Genomic DNA, 16,594 nt, shown 5'->3' with positions numbered 1-16,594 from the left:
GTGCATAGAGCAGCGTGCAACTAAGGTGCACTTCTCGTCCAAACAAAAGGGAAGGGAGGGCGAAAAGGAGAGGTTCGGAAGATCACAAAGGACATTACAAGGAGGCAAAAAAACATGATAAGAAAGGATTTAATGAGATTGAATTACGGAGCCATCGAATAGTGGATGTGTAAGGATAAGGCCGCGTACACACGGGCGGATTGTCTGCCCAACTAAGTTCGGCAGACAATCCGACAGACAGTCCGTTCAAAATTTGCATGAACGGACTTGACCACACACGATGAGCAGACAGTCCGCTGAAAGCGTGCGCGATGACGTGTACAGCACGTACGACGGGACTAGAAAAACGACGTCCAATACACTGCAATGCAACCTTCGGCCGTGTAAACCCTTTCTGAGCATGCGCCATACTTAGTCCGTCCAACTTGCCTACACACGAGCGGACTGTCCGCTGAAACCAAGTTTGGACGGACAAAACCAAGTTTGAACGGACTGTCTTACGGAAATTCCGTAAGACTTTGTTCGTCAGATTGTCCGCTGAAAAAGTCAGCTGAAGCCCACACACGAGCGGATTGTCCGCTGAAACACGGTTCAGCGGACTAAGTTGGACAGACAATCCGCCCGTGTGTACGCGGCCTTAGTTTTGGGAAATAAAGATATTGTTTAGTGACAATCCCCCCCTCTTTTTTGGATAAGCAACCAGGGATGGAGGTGCGATATTCCCTGTTGCGTCTCATTCAAAGTCCCACCTAGTCCCTTTTTTCTTTGTTTAGTGACAATTAAAAGCCCAACTCCGGGCAAAAAAAGGTTTTACCATGCAGTTGGGCCCTGCCCCTCTGCGTGGGTTAATTGATTGTTTTGTCCAGGGGAGATGAGAAAGCTAATACTCACCTGTCCTCTGCTCCACCGGCAGATGGCACACCGTTTCTGATTTCCTCTCCTCCAAAGCAGGTCTATGGGCGTGATGATGTCAGTAACAGTCCACTGCACAAGACCACTACAGTTCCTTGAAAAAGTTTTCATACCCCTTGAAATGTGCCACATTTTGAGGTTTTGTTAGACAGCATCACGAAGGCCAAGGAACACACCAGACAGGTCAGGGATAAAGTTGTGGAGAAGTTTAAAGCAGGGTTAGGTTATAAAAAAATATCCCAAACTGTGAACATCTCACAAAGCACTGTTCAATCCATCATCAGAAAATGGAAAGAGTATGGCACAACTGCAAACCTACCAAGACATGGTTGTCCACCCAAACTGACAGGCCGGGCAAGGAGAGCATTAATCAGAGAAGCAGCCAAGAGGTGGGAGAATCTGTCCACAGGACAACTATTAGTCGTGCACTCCAAAAATCTGGCCTTTATGGAAGAGTGGCAAGAAGAAAGCCATCGTTGAATAAAAGACATAAAAAGTCTTGTTTGCAGTTTGCGAGGAGCCATGTGGGGGACACAGCAAACATCTGGAAGAAGGTGCTCTGGTCAGATGAGACTAACATTTAACTTTCTGGTTTAAAAGCAAAAGCAAAATGTGTAGTGGAAAACTAACACTGTACATCACCCTGAAGACACCATCCCCACCGTGAAACATGGTGGTGGTAACATCATGTTGTGGGGGTACTTTTCTTCAGCAGGGACAGGGAAGCTGGTCAGAGTTGATGGGAAGATGGATGGAGCCAAATACAGGGCAATCTTAGAAGAAAACCTGTTAGAGTCTGCAAAAGACTTGAGATTGGGGCTGAGGTTCACCTTCCAGTAGGACAGCGACCCTAAACATACAGCCAGAGCTACAATGGAATGGTTTAGATCAAAGAATATTCATGTATTAGAATGGCTCAGTCAAAGTCCAGACCTAAATCCAATTGAGAATCTGTGGCAAGACTTGAAAATTGCTGTTCACAGACGCTCTCCATCCGATCTGACAGAGCTTGAGCTATTTTGCAAAGAAGAATGGGCAAAAATGTCACTCTCTAGATGTGCAAAGCTGGTAGAGACATCCCAAAAAGACTTGGTGGTTCTACAAAGTATTCACGCAAGGGATACAAATACTTTTTCAAGGCACTGTAGACGATGAGGAGGCTTGAGCTGCAGGGATTGGTCTTGCCCGGGGAGGATCAGAGGATTAGATAAGTATATCTCTGTTCTCCAATCCCCGAGGCAAAAACAAGCAGTTACCCTATTCCGTTGCGATCACAGCCCACTGCATGGGAAAACTTTTTTTTTTGCCTAGAGTTGAGCTTTAAACATGTCTTGATTTTGTATTTTCAAGCAGAATTGTAGTAATGACAAAGTGGTTCAAAGTGGGACAAAGTGGTTCTTATAGCATTGAAGCCCGAAATCAGTAGACCCCCCAAGAACCAAATTCTTTGCTGCTGATTTTAGAACCCTACCGATTTGGGTGAAATATTCATCATTCTGGGTGTTTTAGGCCTTTTGTTCCAGTACCTGTAGCTAAAAATTAAATTTTTCCTGGTATTAATAAGATTACCAAAAAGCATCGACAGAGGTTGAAACCATTAGTTGGCAGGCTACAAAATGGTAATCGCTAGAGGTGGAGGGAGACTGCCATTATAAAGTCATGGTTTGAACAGAAAAAGGCATAAAAGCATAAAAATATTTTTAAATTATTTAAAAAAAAATCGTATTTTAATTATGTATGATAAGAATAATTTTCTTTATGTGTGTATGTGTTGGCAGCCCAGGTACAGCTGCGTCTGTGAGACGGGATGGACATCACCTCCAGGAAGCGCTGCTTGTACTGCTGATATAGATGAATGCTCCCTGCCGAACCCTCCCTGCTCCCAGAATCCTCCAGTCCAGTGTATTAACACTCCAGGATCCTTCACTTGTGGCCCCTGTCCTGCAGGTATGAATATATTGCTAAGCTAAAATAGCAATCAGGCTTTTTTAACCACTTGGCACCTCTTAAAGGGTTGGGAAGCACCGGCGCCAAGAGGTTAAGACCCCTTTCACACTACCGTGACTTCAAAGTCCAGAGATTTTGCCGCAATTTCGTTGGTGCGATTTTGATGCGATTTCAGGAGATTCCTGTGTAACTCCCATCAAAGCCAGACCAAAGTAGTGCAGGGACTACTTTGAAGTTGGCACTACACGTCGTACTAATATGAATGGTTGTCATTGGAAATCATGGGGAACGACTTGTCATGCCGTTTTGCAGTCCCAAGTAGCAGGACAAATTGTACAAGTGTGAAAGCTGAACTCTGGGTAGCTTTAAAAAATGCCAGTTACTGTATATATGTATTCACCCAAAAAAAGTATTAAAGGAGATCAATGGTCACAGCATACATTTTCACTTTATAACATCTGCATAGTAATAACTAAACAAACAATAATTATATTTGACAATCCAATATAAGCTACCCTTAAAAATCTCTTTTCATGTTGTGAGTTCTGTCTGCCTCCTGACCGTCTCTTTCTACAACTTTCTGGATTCTCTGCATGCTTTTCAGCTTCTCTGCCATTTACATTCCAATTCCTAGGACTACATATCCCATGGTACCTTGCTGCCAGCAAGCAGTGATTCCTGTACTGACTCCACCTCCTGAAACGCCTTCTCTCAGCACTTCTGTAGTTCAGAAGGCAGGCTCTGTAAAATGTGTGACACAACAGTGCTTACTCACAGAGCATATTGACAATGGAAGGTAAATATGTGTTCAGAGTAGTAGAAGTAAAGTAGAGATAATTGAAATACAGTCCTTTGTGTGAACTCCAAATCATGACTTGATTTTCTCTCTTCACTCCTGGGCGCCAAGGAGGAAGAAAAGGGGGGAGGGGGCGCAAGGCTGTAGCATATGATGAGTGAATATATTGGGTCAGTTTAGGCACCACTAAACTGGTGCATGGGCAAGCCTAACTCCGGAAGATAAAAAAACAACCATGTGATCCCTTTTCTCAGCCAGTGGTGGCTGCAGGGGAGAGGAGAAAGCGCTCTACCACGGCTAGGACATGGGAGCCTATGGGTGATATCACCACTCCCAAAATTTAATTATTAAAATAAATTAATATTATTATTAGATTACTATTAAAAATTAAAAAATAATAAATTATATGGGGAGCTTAGCAACCCAATGTAAATGTACCGTATATGTAATTTGTATATGTAGTTTCCTCGTCGAGCAGCTGACCACAAATTTTCACAAAGGAATATATAATAGAAAATGGAACAGAAGCTCTTCACTTTTGTTTTGTTGTCTACTTTTTTTTGTTTGCCTTCGTCTCTGCATTAACTCTGGCTATAGGATTGTGTATATGGGGTTTTTCAAGATCTTTTTCTTGTTGGCTGAACTAGATGGACTAATGTGATTTAGTCTTTCAAAGCAAATACACCTTTGCACACCGGTACTGACTAGTATTTCAGAGGGCAAACAAGGATGCTGTGCAGGGGCCCAACAGCCTCTTTTACAACCTGTAGGCAGGTGCAGTCTACTTTCTCCACTGCAAGCGGCGCTCAAACGCAGCGGCATTGCAGGGGAAGAGGAAGTCAAGAGGAACATGGTACCTCTATGGTTTCCTGAGTCCTTGGGGAAGCTTTCCAATTGGATGTTGCCGTCCCGTGTGACTCTAGCTGCCATCTTGGGTAAGGGTGAGCCTATTTAAGGCCCTGACATCCAGGCCTGGCACGCATTTATGAGTGGGTCATGTAGGGACAGGTCAACCTTCTGTCAGGGACAGTATTAGCAGCAAGGAAAGGTTCCAGATGAGAAGGAAAAGCTTAGGGCTTGCATTCTTCTTGGATATCTTCCCATTTGGGTATGAGACAGCCATGCTGCCTTTTTCCCCTCGGCTAATACTCCGCTACATTCTGTTGGCATTCGTGAGTGCTCCTGGTTGGGCCTTCTCCAACTGGGTTGCTTGTGAACTGTTTTGCCTTTACTATAGTGCAAGTTATACTAATTGCACTTGGACCGTGTGTATGTTATTGCTGCCACACCATGCTGCACCCACTTACGAACCAATGACATTAGTTGTTAGGGCATCGGTGGCTAGAAGGTTGTGATTGTGCACAATGAAAATCTGTGGCCTTATTTAACTAAAAGGTAGACTTGATCCACTTGCTGGCAATTTTTGGGCAATTTTTAGGCACCCCTAAAGAAAACTGAAGGCACCCCCTAGGCACACTGCTTGTAAAAGGCTGTTCTACTTAATTAAGCACACTTCCTGCAATAGATAATAAACAATGGTTTACCTTAAAATGTTTCCATATTTTATTGTTTTGAAGGTTGGCGCGGAAATGGTTACAGCTGCCAAGATATCGATGAGTGCCAAACTGACAATGGTGGATGTTCTGTGGCCCCGCTGGTGAAATGTATGAATACTATGGGCTCCTACCATTGCGGCTCCTGTCCACCAGGTAATGACACCCATACTTTCCTAGAAGAGATTATAGTTACATATAGGGTGAAATCACTTGCGTAGCCAATCAGAAAGCTCTCTATGTTCTGTTCTTGCTGTACAGTACACACATAGCAAAAAATAGAAAATGATCTTTCTTTGGTTTGAGTTCAGTAAAAAAATCTGATTGCCTATTCTCAGTATGTGCACACCCTTGCTCGCTGAACTGTTTTGTTACATAACGCATTAGTTCTGTACCATAAATAATTGCATGCAAATAATTATACTACAACAGGTTATGAAGGTGACGGTAAAACGTGCAATCAGATTGACGCCTGCTCAGTGAATAATGGAGGTTGTCATCCACTAGCTTCATGTGCTCCAGGCAAAGGTATTTTTTTTAAAATGCAATTTATAATGTGCCATATTAGTCAAAATTCATACACATGGTACAGTTTAAGTGCTTATAGGTTGTTTGTAACATCTGAGTTAAAGCGGAGTCCCAGGCTCCTTCAGAAAAAAATAATAATCAGCAGATACAAATATTAGGGCACTTAACTGTCTCCAGTGAATCCAGTGGTGTCCTCACCTGAGCCGAATTTTGAATTGGCTATTGGGTGCTGGCGCCGCCATCTTTAAGGGAAACTGGCAGTGAAGCCTTGCGGCAGGGGGTTTGGAGGGATTCCATCTGAAAAATTACGGATTGAGTATTATAAGGGTAAAACAAAAGAATATATCAGAGAGAATTAAGAGCTCTACTTTTTTTTTAAAAAAAAGAGAGAATTAAGAGCAGTATATTTTTTACCTTGATGTACTAATATAACACAAAATGACCAGTTAACTTTTAAATTAATATTTTGTGTTTTTTGTTGTAGAGGGTCTTCTGCCAGTCTGTGTCTGCCCTCCTGGCTACACTGGAAATGGATATGGGGCGAGTGGCTGCCAGTCTACTAGTGACATCTGCCAAAAGCAAAATCCTTGTGTTAATGGAGAGTGCAAGGTGATTTCCTGTTCCATTTCCTTGGAATACACTGACCTTATAACTAAAATGAACAAATTAATATATCATATCTGACAAATAACAGCACATCAATCATGCATTTTGGGGCATATTTATAAAGAATTAAATGTAAAATTCACAAAAATTCATGAGTCATTTGCTGTATATTTAAACACATTTATCAGGAAGATTTGCCTGCAGTGAATGTTTGGTAAATTTAGCTTTTCCTTCTTTATAAATATGCATGAAATGTATGTAAAATCAAAATGTTTTGATTTCATTTTGGATAGATTGGGATCCTGTCAGTTTTTTTCCGGTTTGTCTCTCATCAAGGAAATTTCACTTTACTTCCTATCCCAAACACACAGCAGAAAGTAAAGCTGGGGGATATGCCTTTATAAACAGATGTCACCACACCAGGTTTACTATTTGGAAGATTTTCTCCTATCTGTTCTGTGACAAGGTTTGATCTTTACATACACGTTAACTTCTTATAGGAAATGTAGGCAGTTCCTGTGTTTATTTTTTTATATTTAGGGCTGATGTTACATTTACAAAAATATATTTAGAATTGTTGTAGTCAAGTAAATATGAAATACAATAATTTCATACTGCCTGACAAATCACAAACCTTTCAGATGCCCAGTCTTACAGTCCAGATGTATGACATGTACCAGCGGTTTTCTTGAGCTATCTGGACATGATTTTTTTTTGTTATTAACATCCCTTTTCCAGCCTGGAATCTCAGACTATACCTGTGAGTGTCATTCAGGATGGAGTGGTGCCAACTGCTCAGAAAACATCAACGAGTGTTCCAGTAATCCATGTCAGAATGGTGGGATCTGCCTGGATGGCCTTAATATATACACGTGTAACTGCACCAGTGGATGGACTGGCTTCAATTGTGAAACTCAGACACAAGGTAAGTGATTGCTGCCATTTGTTTTTTTTGTTTTTTAATGGAGTAGGAACGGGTGCTGATTATAATAGTTTATTCTTTTATAATTGTATACTTTGTCATTTAACAATTTATCATAAAGGACCTTGTCTATAAAAAATTATATTCGTATCAACACATGCCTCTCACTGACTGCTGTATCCTGTGTTCTCCTCACTAACTGGTGTATCTGTGTTCCCCTCACCGAGTGCCTTGTCTTATGTTCTCCTCTCTGACTGCCTTGTCCTGTGTTTCCCTCACTGAGTGCTTTGTCTTATGTTCTCCTTTCTGACTGGCTTGTCCTGTATTCCCCTCACTGACTGGCTTGTCCTGTGTTTCCCTCACTGGCTGCCTTGTACTGTGTCCCCCTCACTGACTGGTTTGTCCTTTGGTTCTCTCACTGACTGCCTTGTCCTGTGTCCCCCTCACTGACTGCCTTGTCCTGTGTCCCCCTCACTGACTGCCTTGTCCTGTGTTCCCTTCCTTGACTGCCTTGTCTTATGTTCCCCTCACTGACTGCCTTGTCCTGTGTTCCCCTCACTGAGTGCCTTGTCTTATATTCCCCTCACTGACTGTCTTGTCCTGTGTTTCCCTCACCGACTGGCTTGTCCTTTGTTCCTCTCTCTGAATAGCTTGTCCTGTGTTCCCCTCACTGTCTGCCTTATCCTGTGTGCCCCTCACTGACTGCCTTGTGCTTTGGTCTTCTCACTGCCTTTCTTGTCCTGTGTTTCCCTCACTGACTGGCTTGTCCTGTATTCCCCTCACTGACTGCCTTGTTCTGTGTTCCCCTCACTGACTGGCTTCTCCTGTCTTCCCCTCACTGAGTGCCTTGTCTTATGTTCCCTTCACTGACTGGCTTCTCCTGTCTTTCCCTCACTGAGTGCCTTGTCTTATGTTCCCCTCACCGACTGGCTTGTCCTGTGTTCCCCTCACTGACTGGCTTGTCTTTTGATCCTCTCACTGATTAGCTTGTCCTGTGTTCCCCTCACTGACTGCATTGTTTTGTGTTCTCCTCACTGACTGGCTTGTCCTTTGGTCCTCTCACTGACTGGTTTGCTCTGTGTTCCCCTCACTGACTGGCTTGCTCTGTGTTCCCCTCACTGACTGCCTTGTCCTGTGTTCCATTCGCTGACTGCCTTGTCCTGTGTTCCCCTCACTGACTGCCTTGTCCTGTGTTCCCCTCACCTACTGCCTTGTCCTGTGTTCTCTTCACTAACTGCCTTGTCTTGTTTTCCCCTCACTAACTGCCTTGTCCAGTGTTCCCCTCAGTGACTGCCTTGTCCTGTGTTCCACTCCCTGACTGCCTTGTCCTGTGTTCCCCTCACTGACTGCCTTGTCTTATGTTCCCCTCACTGACTGGCTTGTCCTGTGTTCTCCTCACTGACTGGCTTGTTCTTTGGCCCTCTCACTGACTGGTGTGACCTGTGTTCCCCTCCCCTAAGGAGCCTTAAGTGTAAAGGGATCCTCTACCCTGCACAGCCAGGCACACTGCATCTTCACAGCACACTTGAGTAAGAAGAGCAGTCCAGTGCTTTCTTTTTATGCTTTATTGTGGGGAATAAACTTGAATAGGGATAGGAGTATTGTAGGATGCCCACTTGATCAAAGCAACAACTCTTCAGGGACATTCAACTATATAGAGTCCCCATATGTACACTCCTCTTCTGCCTCCTGCACAAATCTTGCATGCAGCACTACAACTCCCAGGACCAGCTGGCATGCTATTGGATGATCTGACAAAAAAGCTCAGTCAGATAGGTAGCAAAAGCCCTTTACAGGTAGGGACCAGTGGGCCCCTTGTTTATGTAGCAAAGTCCTAGTGCCCAGCTGTCCTTCTGTGGCTACTAATCTTAGCACCACCTCTTCAGGCATTGCCAGCCCACCCGGATGCAGCTGCCCCTTTCTCCAGCCCTCTTGGCTAAACTTCCACAGTCCTCCCAGACTGATTCTGCATCCCTCTCAGACTACTTCCACCCAGTCCTCTCAGGCATGCCTCCCAGTCCTCTCCCGAGTGTAAGACTCACCAGCCAGCCTGGCTGTCTTACCCTTGGAGAATGGCCTGGCAGTGTTCTCCTACTGTTCCTCTCCTTGTTTAGGACACTCCTGTGTGTCGTGAATAGGGTCCCTTCCACACCAGAGCCCAGACCTGAGGCTACCACCCCTAGACTAGGGGATTACCCTCAAGGGCCACCTACAGCCTAACACTCCATCTCCAGCTTCCTCCTGAATGCCACTACCCCAGCTGGGCTGACTCTGACTATTTAAGGGGGCCTGTTGGGGATTGGATGGGGCTCTCAGAATATTCCAGAGAGCTCCTCCTCACCTCCACTCCCATTATTCTGGAAGATTCCAGCATGTTCCAGAAGTAGGAGGAGGTCTCAGAGATGCTGTTTGTGAGTCATTCAGCCCTCTCTAAGTCACTTACCTGACCCAGATTAACAAACACAGGCTTGGCTGCCAGCCAAGTCTAACCATTTACCTACACTAAATTTTGCAGTCCTGACGATGATTTAAAAAAAGTATAAATACAAACACACCATTCCGTATAATCAAAAAAAGCTTGAGGTATTTTATTGCTGGCACAAATAATGTAACAACATTATTAGTATTGTAATGCTGACATATGCCGATTATATTCTTCTGAAATGTTAACTGTAAGTATTAGTCTACTGTAAATTAAAAAAATGTATTATTTGTAATTTGCATCCAGCTTGCGGAGGTGTTTTAACTGGTTTAAATGGGACACTGAGCTACCCCAGCAATCCAGGCAATGAATCCTATGGTCACGATATGAGTTGTTCCTGGATTATAAAAACAGAAGCAGATAAGGTGAGTGTTTTATCATGGTTATGTGATAGTTTATGTTTTTGGGGTTTATTTTCGAGATGTGCAAAGAGAAATCACACAAACACTTACAAGTAAAATCAAGCTGTATGTACCATTTAATTATGTAATGACAGATAGAGATAACAAAATGTAATAATATTGTAAAATGTAACAAGAGACTTAGCTATAGATGCCTACGTCAAGGAGTCCTGTCCGTTTTCAAATGGCTTGGCAGATGATCAAACCAAAAGCATGCGTGTAGGAGTCCTTATTTTAGTTTTGGCTGTGGTATATACAGGAATAGTTAGTAGTAATAACGAATTGTAACCCCTGAAAAGAGTATTACCTTTTAAGGAAGACAGCACACATTCCTGGAGGAATTTGGTCAGTTCATAGTAAGGACATTCCTGTAGTATTTGGTTGGTTAGGTAAAAACCATCCCCATCTACATTCTTATGTATTAATGAGCCATGTCGATGAAAATTATATTTCTCCATCAGTGAGAAAAATTTGAAGTCATGAATGAAGTCTTATAATGATGATGCAAAAAGTAAACAAATAAATGAGGAAATGAACCTGTACTGTGTCCGCACATGGTAAAGCAACAAGGTTGGTACAGTATCTTACAAAACCATATATAGGCATCATAAAATAACTATGGGCCCAAGTCACTAAGAATAAGGAGAACGTAGTCGCTCTACATCTAGTTACTCCCAATTAAGGCAATTAAGACCTCAACTAGGTGAACATGTGTACAGAAAAGTGAGTAAGTGAGCATTAGTAAATTCCGTTTCAGCATAGTCACAGTTCGATAACTGGCAATTGCCAACGAGTTTCCTATATAGAACTGCACTGCAGTATTTAGCTATGATCATGTGTGTACATGTATGCCAATATACCATTCTTATATGGGATGTGCTAATGAATGCTGTTCTGAATGATTATTACAGAGTAATGCCTGCTATTCCGTAAGGTTACATGCATTTATCATTTACAGTTACATTCTTTAATCATACTAAACTCTTATGCAATTCTAAGTGTACTCAGCATGTTGGCCTAGTGGTCTGCACCAATGAACAAAAAGCACTTAGGTTATGAGTACAAATCCAAACCATGCTAACACCCTGTGTGTTCACTAGAGGTTGATTATTTTATTTCCACACAATAATATTTTTGCTTAATAACATTGATAGATCAGCGCACTAACCACTAAGCCACTGTGTTGATCAGGTTTCTACCTAAAATATATAGTAGTACCATGATGAAAGCATAAACATATATAACTGGAAGTCAACATTCTAATAAAATTCTATTTAGACATTAACAATTATTTATCATATAATAGAGACCTAACAGCCTGATTTGGATTGGGGGGACCCCCACACAGATTTTTTTAAGATTAAATTCGTGTTGCTACACCCACTTGTGGCAGGCAGCACAACTCCACTCCACAAAGCTACGTAGCATTCCATGGACACAATTAAGAGCTACCCCTAGCTTTCTAAATGTTACTGAAGTGGATTTGTATTTTGAAAATGTTGTTGCAAAGCAAACAAGGATTAGAAGTAGTTAGCAACTAGTTCATTTTAGGTGGCCATACACTACACGATCTGATTGTACAAGCACTGTACAATCTCCTTTAGATTTTCCTATACTATATAATGGGAGGGCACACCAGCTATCCGATCACTCTGGGTGCAAAGCAGGAAATGTTACCTTCGCAAAAACTGTTGCCAAGCACATTCATCTTCTAGATTGTAAGCTCTAACGAGCAGGGCCCTCTGATTCCCCCCTGTATTGAATTGTATTGTATTTGGACTGTCTGCCCTAATGTTGTAAAGCGCTGCGTAAACTGTCGGCGCTATATAAATGTTGTATAATAATAAAAATAATCATCAGCATCCAACATTTAAATATGGATGCAGGATTATGCAATACTTATAAATCCATATCTGACCAAAAAAAGCTTGTTATAGATTTTGTGTAAAACCCACGCTCGCTTTATTTATAATGTATGTAATTTCTTTTGTTTCCATTATGTGAAACCCATCAGAAATATAATATCTTGTGAAATAGAAGCTATAACACCACAACGGAGGAAGAACATACAAACCTTTAACCAGATAGTGGCATGTTTGGGATTCAAACCAACAACCCTGGAGCTGCAAGGCAAAATAAACAGTTAGCCACTGTGCTGCCACATGCATTGTGCTTCCATCTATGTGGTGTTAAAAAGTTAATCAATGCAGATGTATCCTGGAAGTCCTGAGTGCCATTGACCAACCTGTTTCTGTGATATGCCATCTGGTTCCAAGGCTGGTTATGGCTGATTACTGTCAGCATTCTGCTATATGACCATCTCGAATTTTGAGGCTTTTTGCTTAGTTTAAGGCTGAAATTGGTGCTGGTGTGGAATTCACACGTCTGCTTCTTATCTTTTGTCACAGAACACATATGGCAAGATTTGTAATGGTGGTGGAACCCTCCTATAACTAAATACTACATTTCTTTAGGCATTTACCTATAGGTGGTGGAATTACATCAGGCAGAAGTTCAGTTTCTTGATTTATTTTGTGATATTTGGTGTTTTTTTGGTGTGTAAGTGTAGAAAAGTGGTGTTACCCTCTGAATTTTGATAATGACATTTTGATTTGGATCAATGATGTTGGTACACATATTACATTTTTGTGGTAAAAATTATGATCATTTGGAAATACTAAACAACACAAAAAATTGTTACTCATTTTAAATTTGCATCAGCAATGGTATTGTGTGTGGTTTGTGAAGACAGCTGTGGGAATTTTGGTTCAGATGTTTGTGAGATGGAGAGCAACAAGTGCATTATCTACCATTTACTTATCAGATGTCAAACAGCTAATTCTCGGAGCATGCTCATTGTATCCAGAGATATGGCTCAAATGGCAAAGTGGCTGAGCATGCTCAGTGTAACAAAAGATATTTCACAAATGGCAAAGTCCCTGGGCATACACAATGCACATGGCGGTATATACATATATATATATATATATATATATATATATATATATATATATATATATATATATATATATATATATATATATATATATATATATATATATATGAAAAAGTCAGTGCAGGAAGCTATACATAATCCACAGAGTTCATTCATTAAAAATCTAGTAGTCCAGTATACAACAGTTTACAAAGCCTTACTTGGGAGATGGCCCCCTGCTGCATGTTAACAGCCTGGGGGGAAAGCTAAGCTCATTTCTTTGGTAAGAATATATACTGTATATGTAATTAAAATGTGAAAATTAAGCAGATACAAAAAGAAAGTGGGGGGAGGGGGGATGGTTGTTGTTGCACCAAGACATAGCCTCTCTATTGTATATAACTGGTGGCACTTTCATCCTTTTTTCACTTTGCTCAGACTTTTCTGGGGGAGTTCTGCAGGATACAATGCTGAACGAACAGCTGCCTTCCTTGAAATAGAGATCAAAGGTGACTTTCCCAATTGGGGTCACGAGCTCTTACATGTTTAGTGCAAATCCTACAATGCAGTGCTTGAGCTTTGGGTGATCAATCACCAGACCCATGGACTGTCCCATAATAGTGTTGGGGGGGGGGGGGGAGCATAGCCTTGTGGTTCTAAAGCCTAAATATTTTTTACCTTAAAAAGGTAAAAAATGTTTAGGCATCGATTTTGACCCTCCCTTACACTTACCCAAGCCCTCATTGGATCCAGCACTGTGCACGCCTGCAGCTCTCCTCTCCTCTTGCTTCTGGGTCTCGCTGGCTTTGCTGTGGCATCGGGAGCCATTGGCTCCCAGTGCTGTCAATCAAAGCCAGTGATGATGGAGCTGGGGGGAAGGGACAGAGTCCCACTGTCTGTTTCAATGGACACAGCAGGGCCCAGGAGCAAACACACAGGAGTTCCCCCATGGGAAGCGACTTCCTGAGGAGGCACTGGACAGGGAGGAGGAGCCAGGAGCACCAGCAGAGGACCCAAAAAGAGGAGGTTTGGGGCCACTCTGTGCAATTCCAGCAGGTAAGAATAGAGATGTTTGTTATTTAAAAAAAATCCTTTACAATCACTTTAAAGTAGATGTAAACCCAAACTGAATGACATTTACAGTAGTTTTGCTTGATCCGTTTGTAGTGTAACCATGAGATTTTAGTAAATGGGTTTACATGAACTTTTTATCAACAAGTTTCTTGAAATGATAATACAATTATATTTAAACAGAGCCTCTTACATAGAAAATAAAAGATTTCAGTGAGTGTCCTAGAATGGCCTATCTTAATATTTACATAAGAGAAGCATATACGAATCTGCAAAACAGTTTAAGATCCTTGCCATATTATGTGTTTGCTATGCTATTCAACTTTGAAGACATTGTTTTGTCTCCAAAAAACTTGAAGTACAGTTGTACCAGAAAAATAAAAAAGGTGGCATCCAATAATGGTGTTGCACCTTAATTTGCTAAACAATTTTAGAATTAAAGTAGCCAGTAAAATTATTTTTACTCACTTAATAAAGAGTCAACATTGGCTTTCATTTGGTTCTGACAAGTTTTAAATGTTTTGGGGCATTTTCACTGGCAAGACCATCTGGTCACAATTTCACACCCATTTCTTGGATACTTGCTCGGGCACTCTGTGACAACGGTCTGCATTGTTCTATGTTTCCATGATCCAAAGGAATTTTAAATAACTTCATTTAAAGGAGTTTACGCCCTGCAGGAGACTTTTATTGTTAGCTTGTATCGGTTTTCATAAACCATTAATAAATGTTTGGTTTTCTCTGTGCTTTCTTATTTCTTAACTGTATGGTTTCTTAATTAAACTGATTTGTTTTTGTTGTTCTGGAGTGTAGAGCAGACGGTGCAAATGGAGCAAGCTTAGCAAATTTGAAGTGGAACTAAACTTTCTCAATCAGCATTACCTCATTTTAATCCTAATGCTGCTAGCATTAGGAAATAGATAGGAACTTTTTTTTTTTTTTTTTACATTTTTTCAGTTGCTTTTTGGTTTGTTGCCTAGGCCAAAATGATGTCACACATCCCAGGAGTCTTTATGGATATTTTTTTTCTCTTTTGTCCTGAGGATGGGAAGAAAGGCTTTTTCAGCTAAGCACACCTTCTTGCCTGCATGCCTGGCCTAAGGGTAGATGGAGGTGGGGAGGAAGATCTTTCTCAGCTAAGCACACCATCCTGCCTGCATGCCTGGCCTAATGGTAGATGGAGGTGGGGAGGAAGATCTTTCTCAGCTAAGCACACCTTCCTGCCTGCACACCTGGCCTAAGGGTAAATGCATTCTAGGAAGCAGTGGCGGCCCGTCCATTAGGAGCAGCCTGCGCCGCCACTCTCTCCAGGCCACCCCCTATATGCAATGTATAGATTCATGCTTAGCATGAATCTATCCATGACTGCCGTGGCCACGCCCTATTCATGAGTCTGGCCCCTTTCAGGGCACCAGTGCATGAATTATGGTGGCAAGGGTTTTCTTTTGAAGCACCTGATTAGAGCAAGAGGCTCCGATAGGCTTCATAATAGGGTGGGCTCGGGTCACAGAGGATGCTTCCGGAGCCCACCCAGGTGTGTTGCAACGGTGAATGAATATTCGCTGTTGCAACACTGATCCTCCTCCCAGCCAATCGGGAAGCGGGTCTGATACCCATCACTCGATTGTCTGAAAGGACATGCGATCCTATTGGATGCCTAGAAGGAGGGGAGGAGATGCACAGCAGAAACGAGGAGGAGGAGAGCTGCCTGGATTCCTGGTTCCCGCCGATGCTTGGATGCCCGATCCCCGCCGCCGCTCATCGGATACCCGATCCCCGCCGCTGCTCCTCGGATGCCTGCCAATGCCTGCCGCCTGGATGGGGTAAGTGCCAGCAAACCAACCAGGGGACCCCGGGGGGGTGGGTGATTTGAGTTGCCGCAGAGGAGGTGGTTGTTTGCCCCCCCAAACAAAAAACCACCAGCCGCCACTGCTAGGAAGCTACATGAATCATCTGCCCTTACTCAAGATGGCTGCATTTAGAAATGCTAGAGGGGTATATTTCAAAAAGATTTTTTAACAAAATAAAGCATGGAGACATGGGTGAATGGGTGAGTTTGCTTTAAATATTAAAAATGAATGAAGAGCCTTTTCAGTTTGTGGTGCCCAGATACAGTTTAGTTCCACTGTAAGGTAATCCAAAACTAACAAAAAAGACAAATGTATCTTTTTCAGAAAATAATTACGAATTTGAACAAGTATAACTCCTAATTGTCCCTCGCAGTTACCTAATATAAACTGTAATGCCTTGTACACACGGTCGGAAATTCCGACAGAAAAGGTCAGCTTGGATTATATTGTCGGAAAATCCAATCGTGTGGGCTCTATCGGACTTTTTCCGTTGGAAAAAATTTGAGAGCAGGATCTCAAATCTTCCGACAAACAACAATAGAGAATTACGATCGGACAAAGTGCCACACATGCTCAGATCAAATTACAAGA

The 16,594-nt window shown here is 42.2% G+C and overlaps 1 protein-coding gene across 2 annotated transcripts in view; it reads left to right on the top strand.

Annotated features, from left to right (window-relative positions):
- The window catches only part of CUBN (cubilin), a 359,740-nt gene that overhangs the window by 40,645 nt on the left and 302,501 nt on the right, over positions 1–16,594 (top strand). For both annotated transcript variants that reach the window (XM_077490895.1, XM_077490894.1), the window contains exons 8-13: positions 2,691–2,859; positions 5,233–5,364; positions 5,641–5,736; positions 6,221–6,345; positions 7,081–7,267; positions 9,993–10,111. In XM_077490895.1, coding sequence (XP_077347021.1) covers positions 2,691–2,859; positions 5,233–5,364; positions 5,641–5,736; positions 6,221–6,345; positions 7,081–7,267; positions 9,993–10,111 — 828 coding nt within the window. The remainder of the gene's footprint in view (positions 1–2,690; positions 2,860–5,232; positions 5,365–5,640; positions 5,737–6,220; positions 6,346–7,080; positions 7,268–9,992; positions 10,112–16,594) is intronic.

The sequence above is a fragment of the Lithobates pipiens genome, unplaced genomic scaffold, assembly GCF_037356315.1.
Source record: "Lithobates pipiens isolate NorthernLeopardFrog02 unplaced genomic scaffold, aLitPip1_a1.2 Scaffold_19, whole genome shotgun sequence".
Taxonomy (NCBI): Eukaryota; Metazoa; Chordata; class Amphibia; order Anura; family Ranidae; genus Lithobates; species Lithobates pipiens.
Note: the sequence above shows the minus strand (reverse complement) of the source record. Positions and strands in the feature narration are given on the sequence as shown.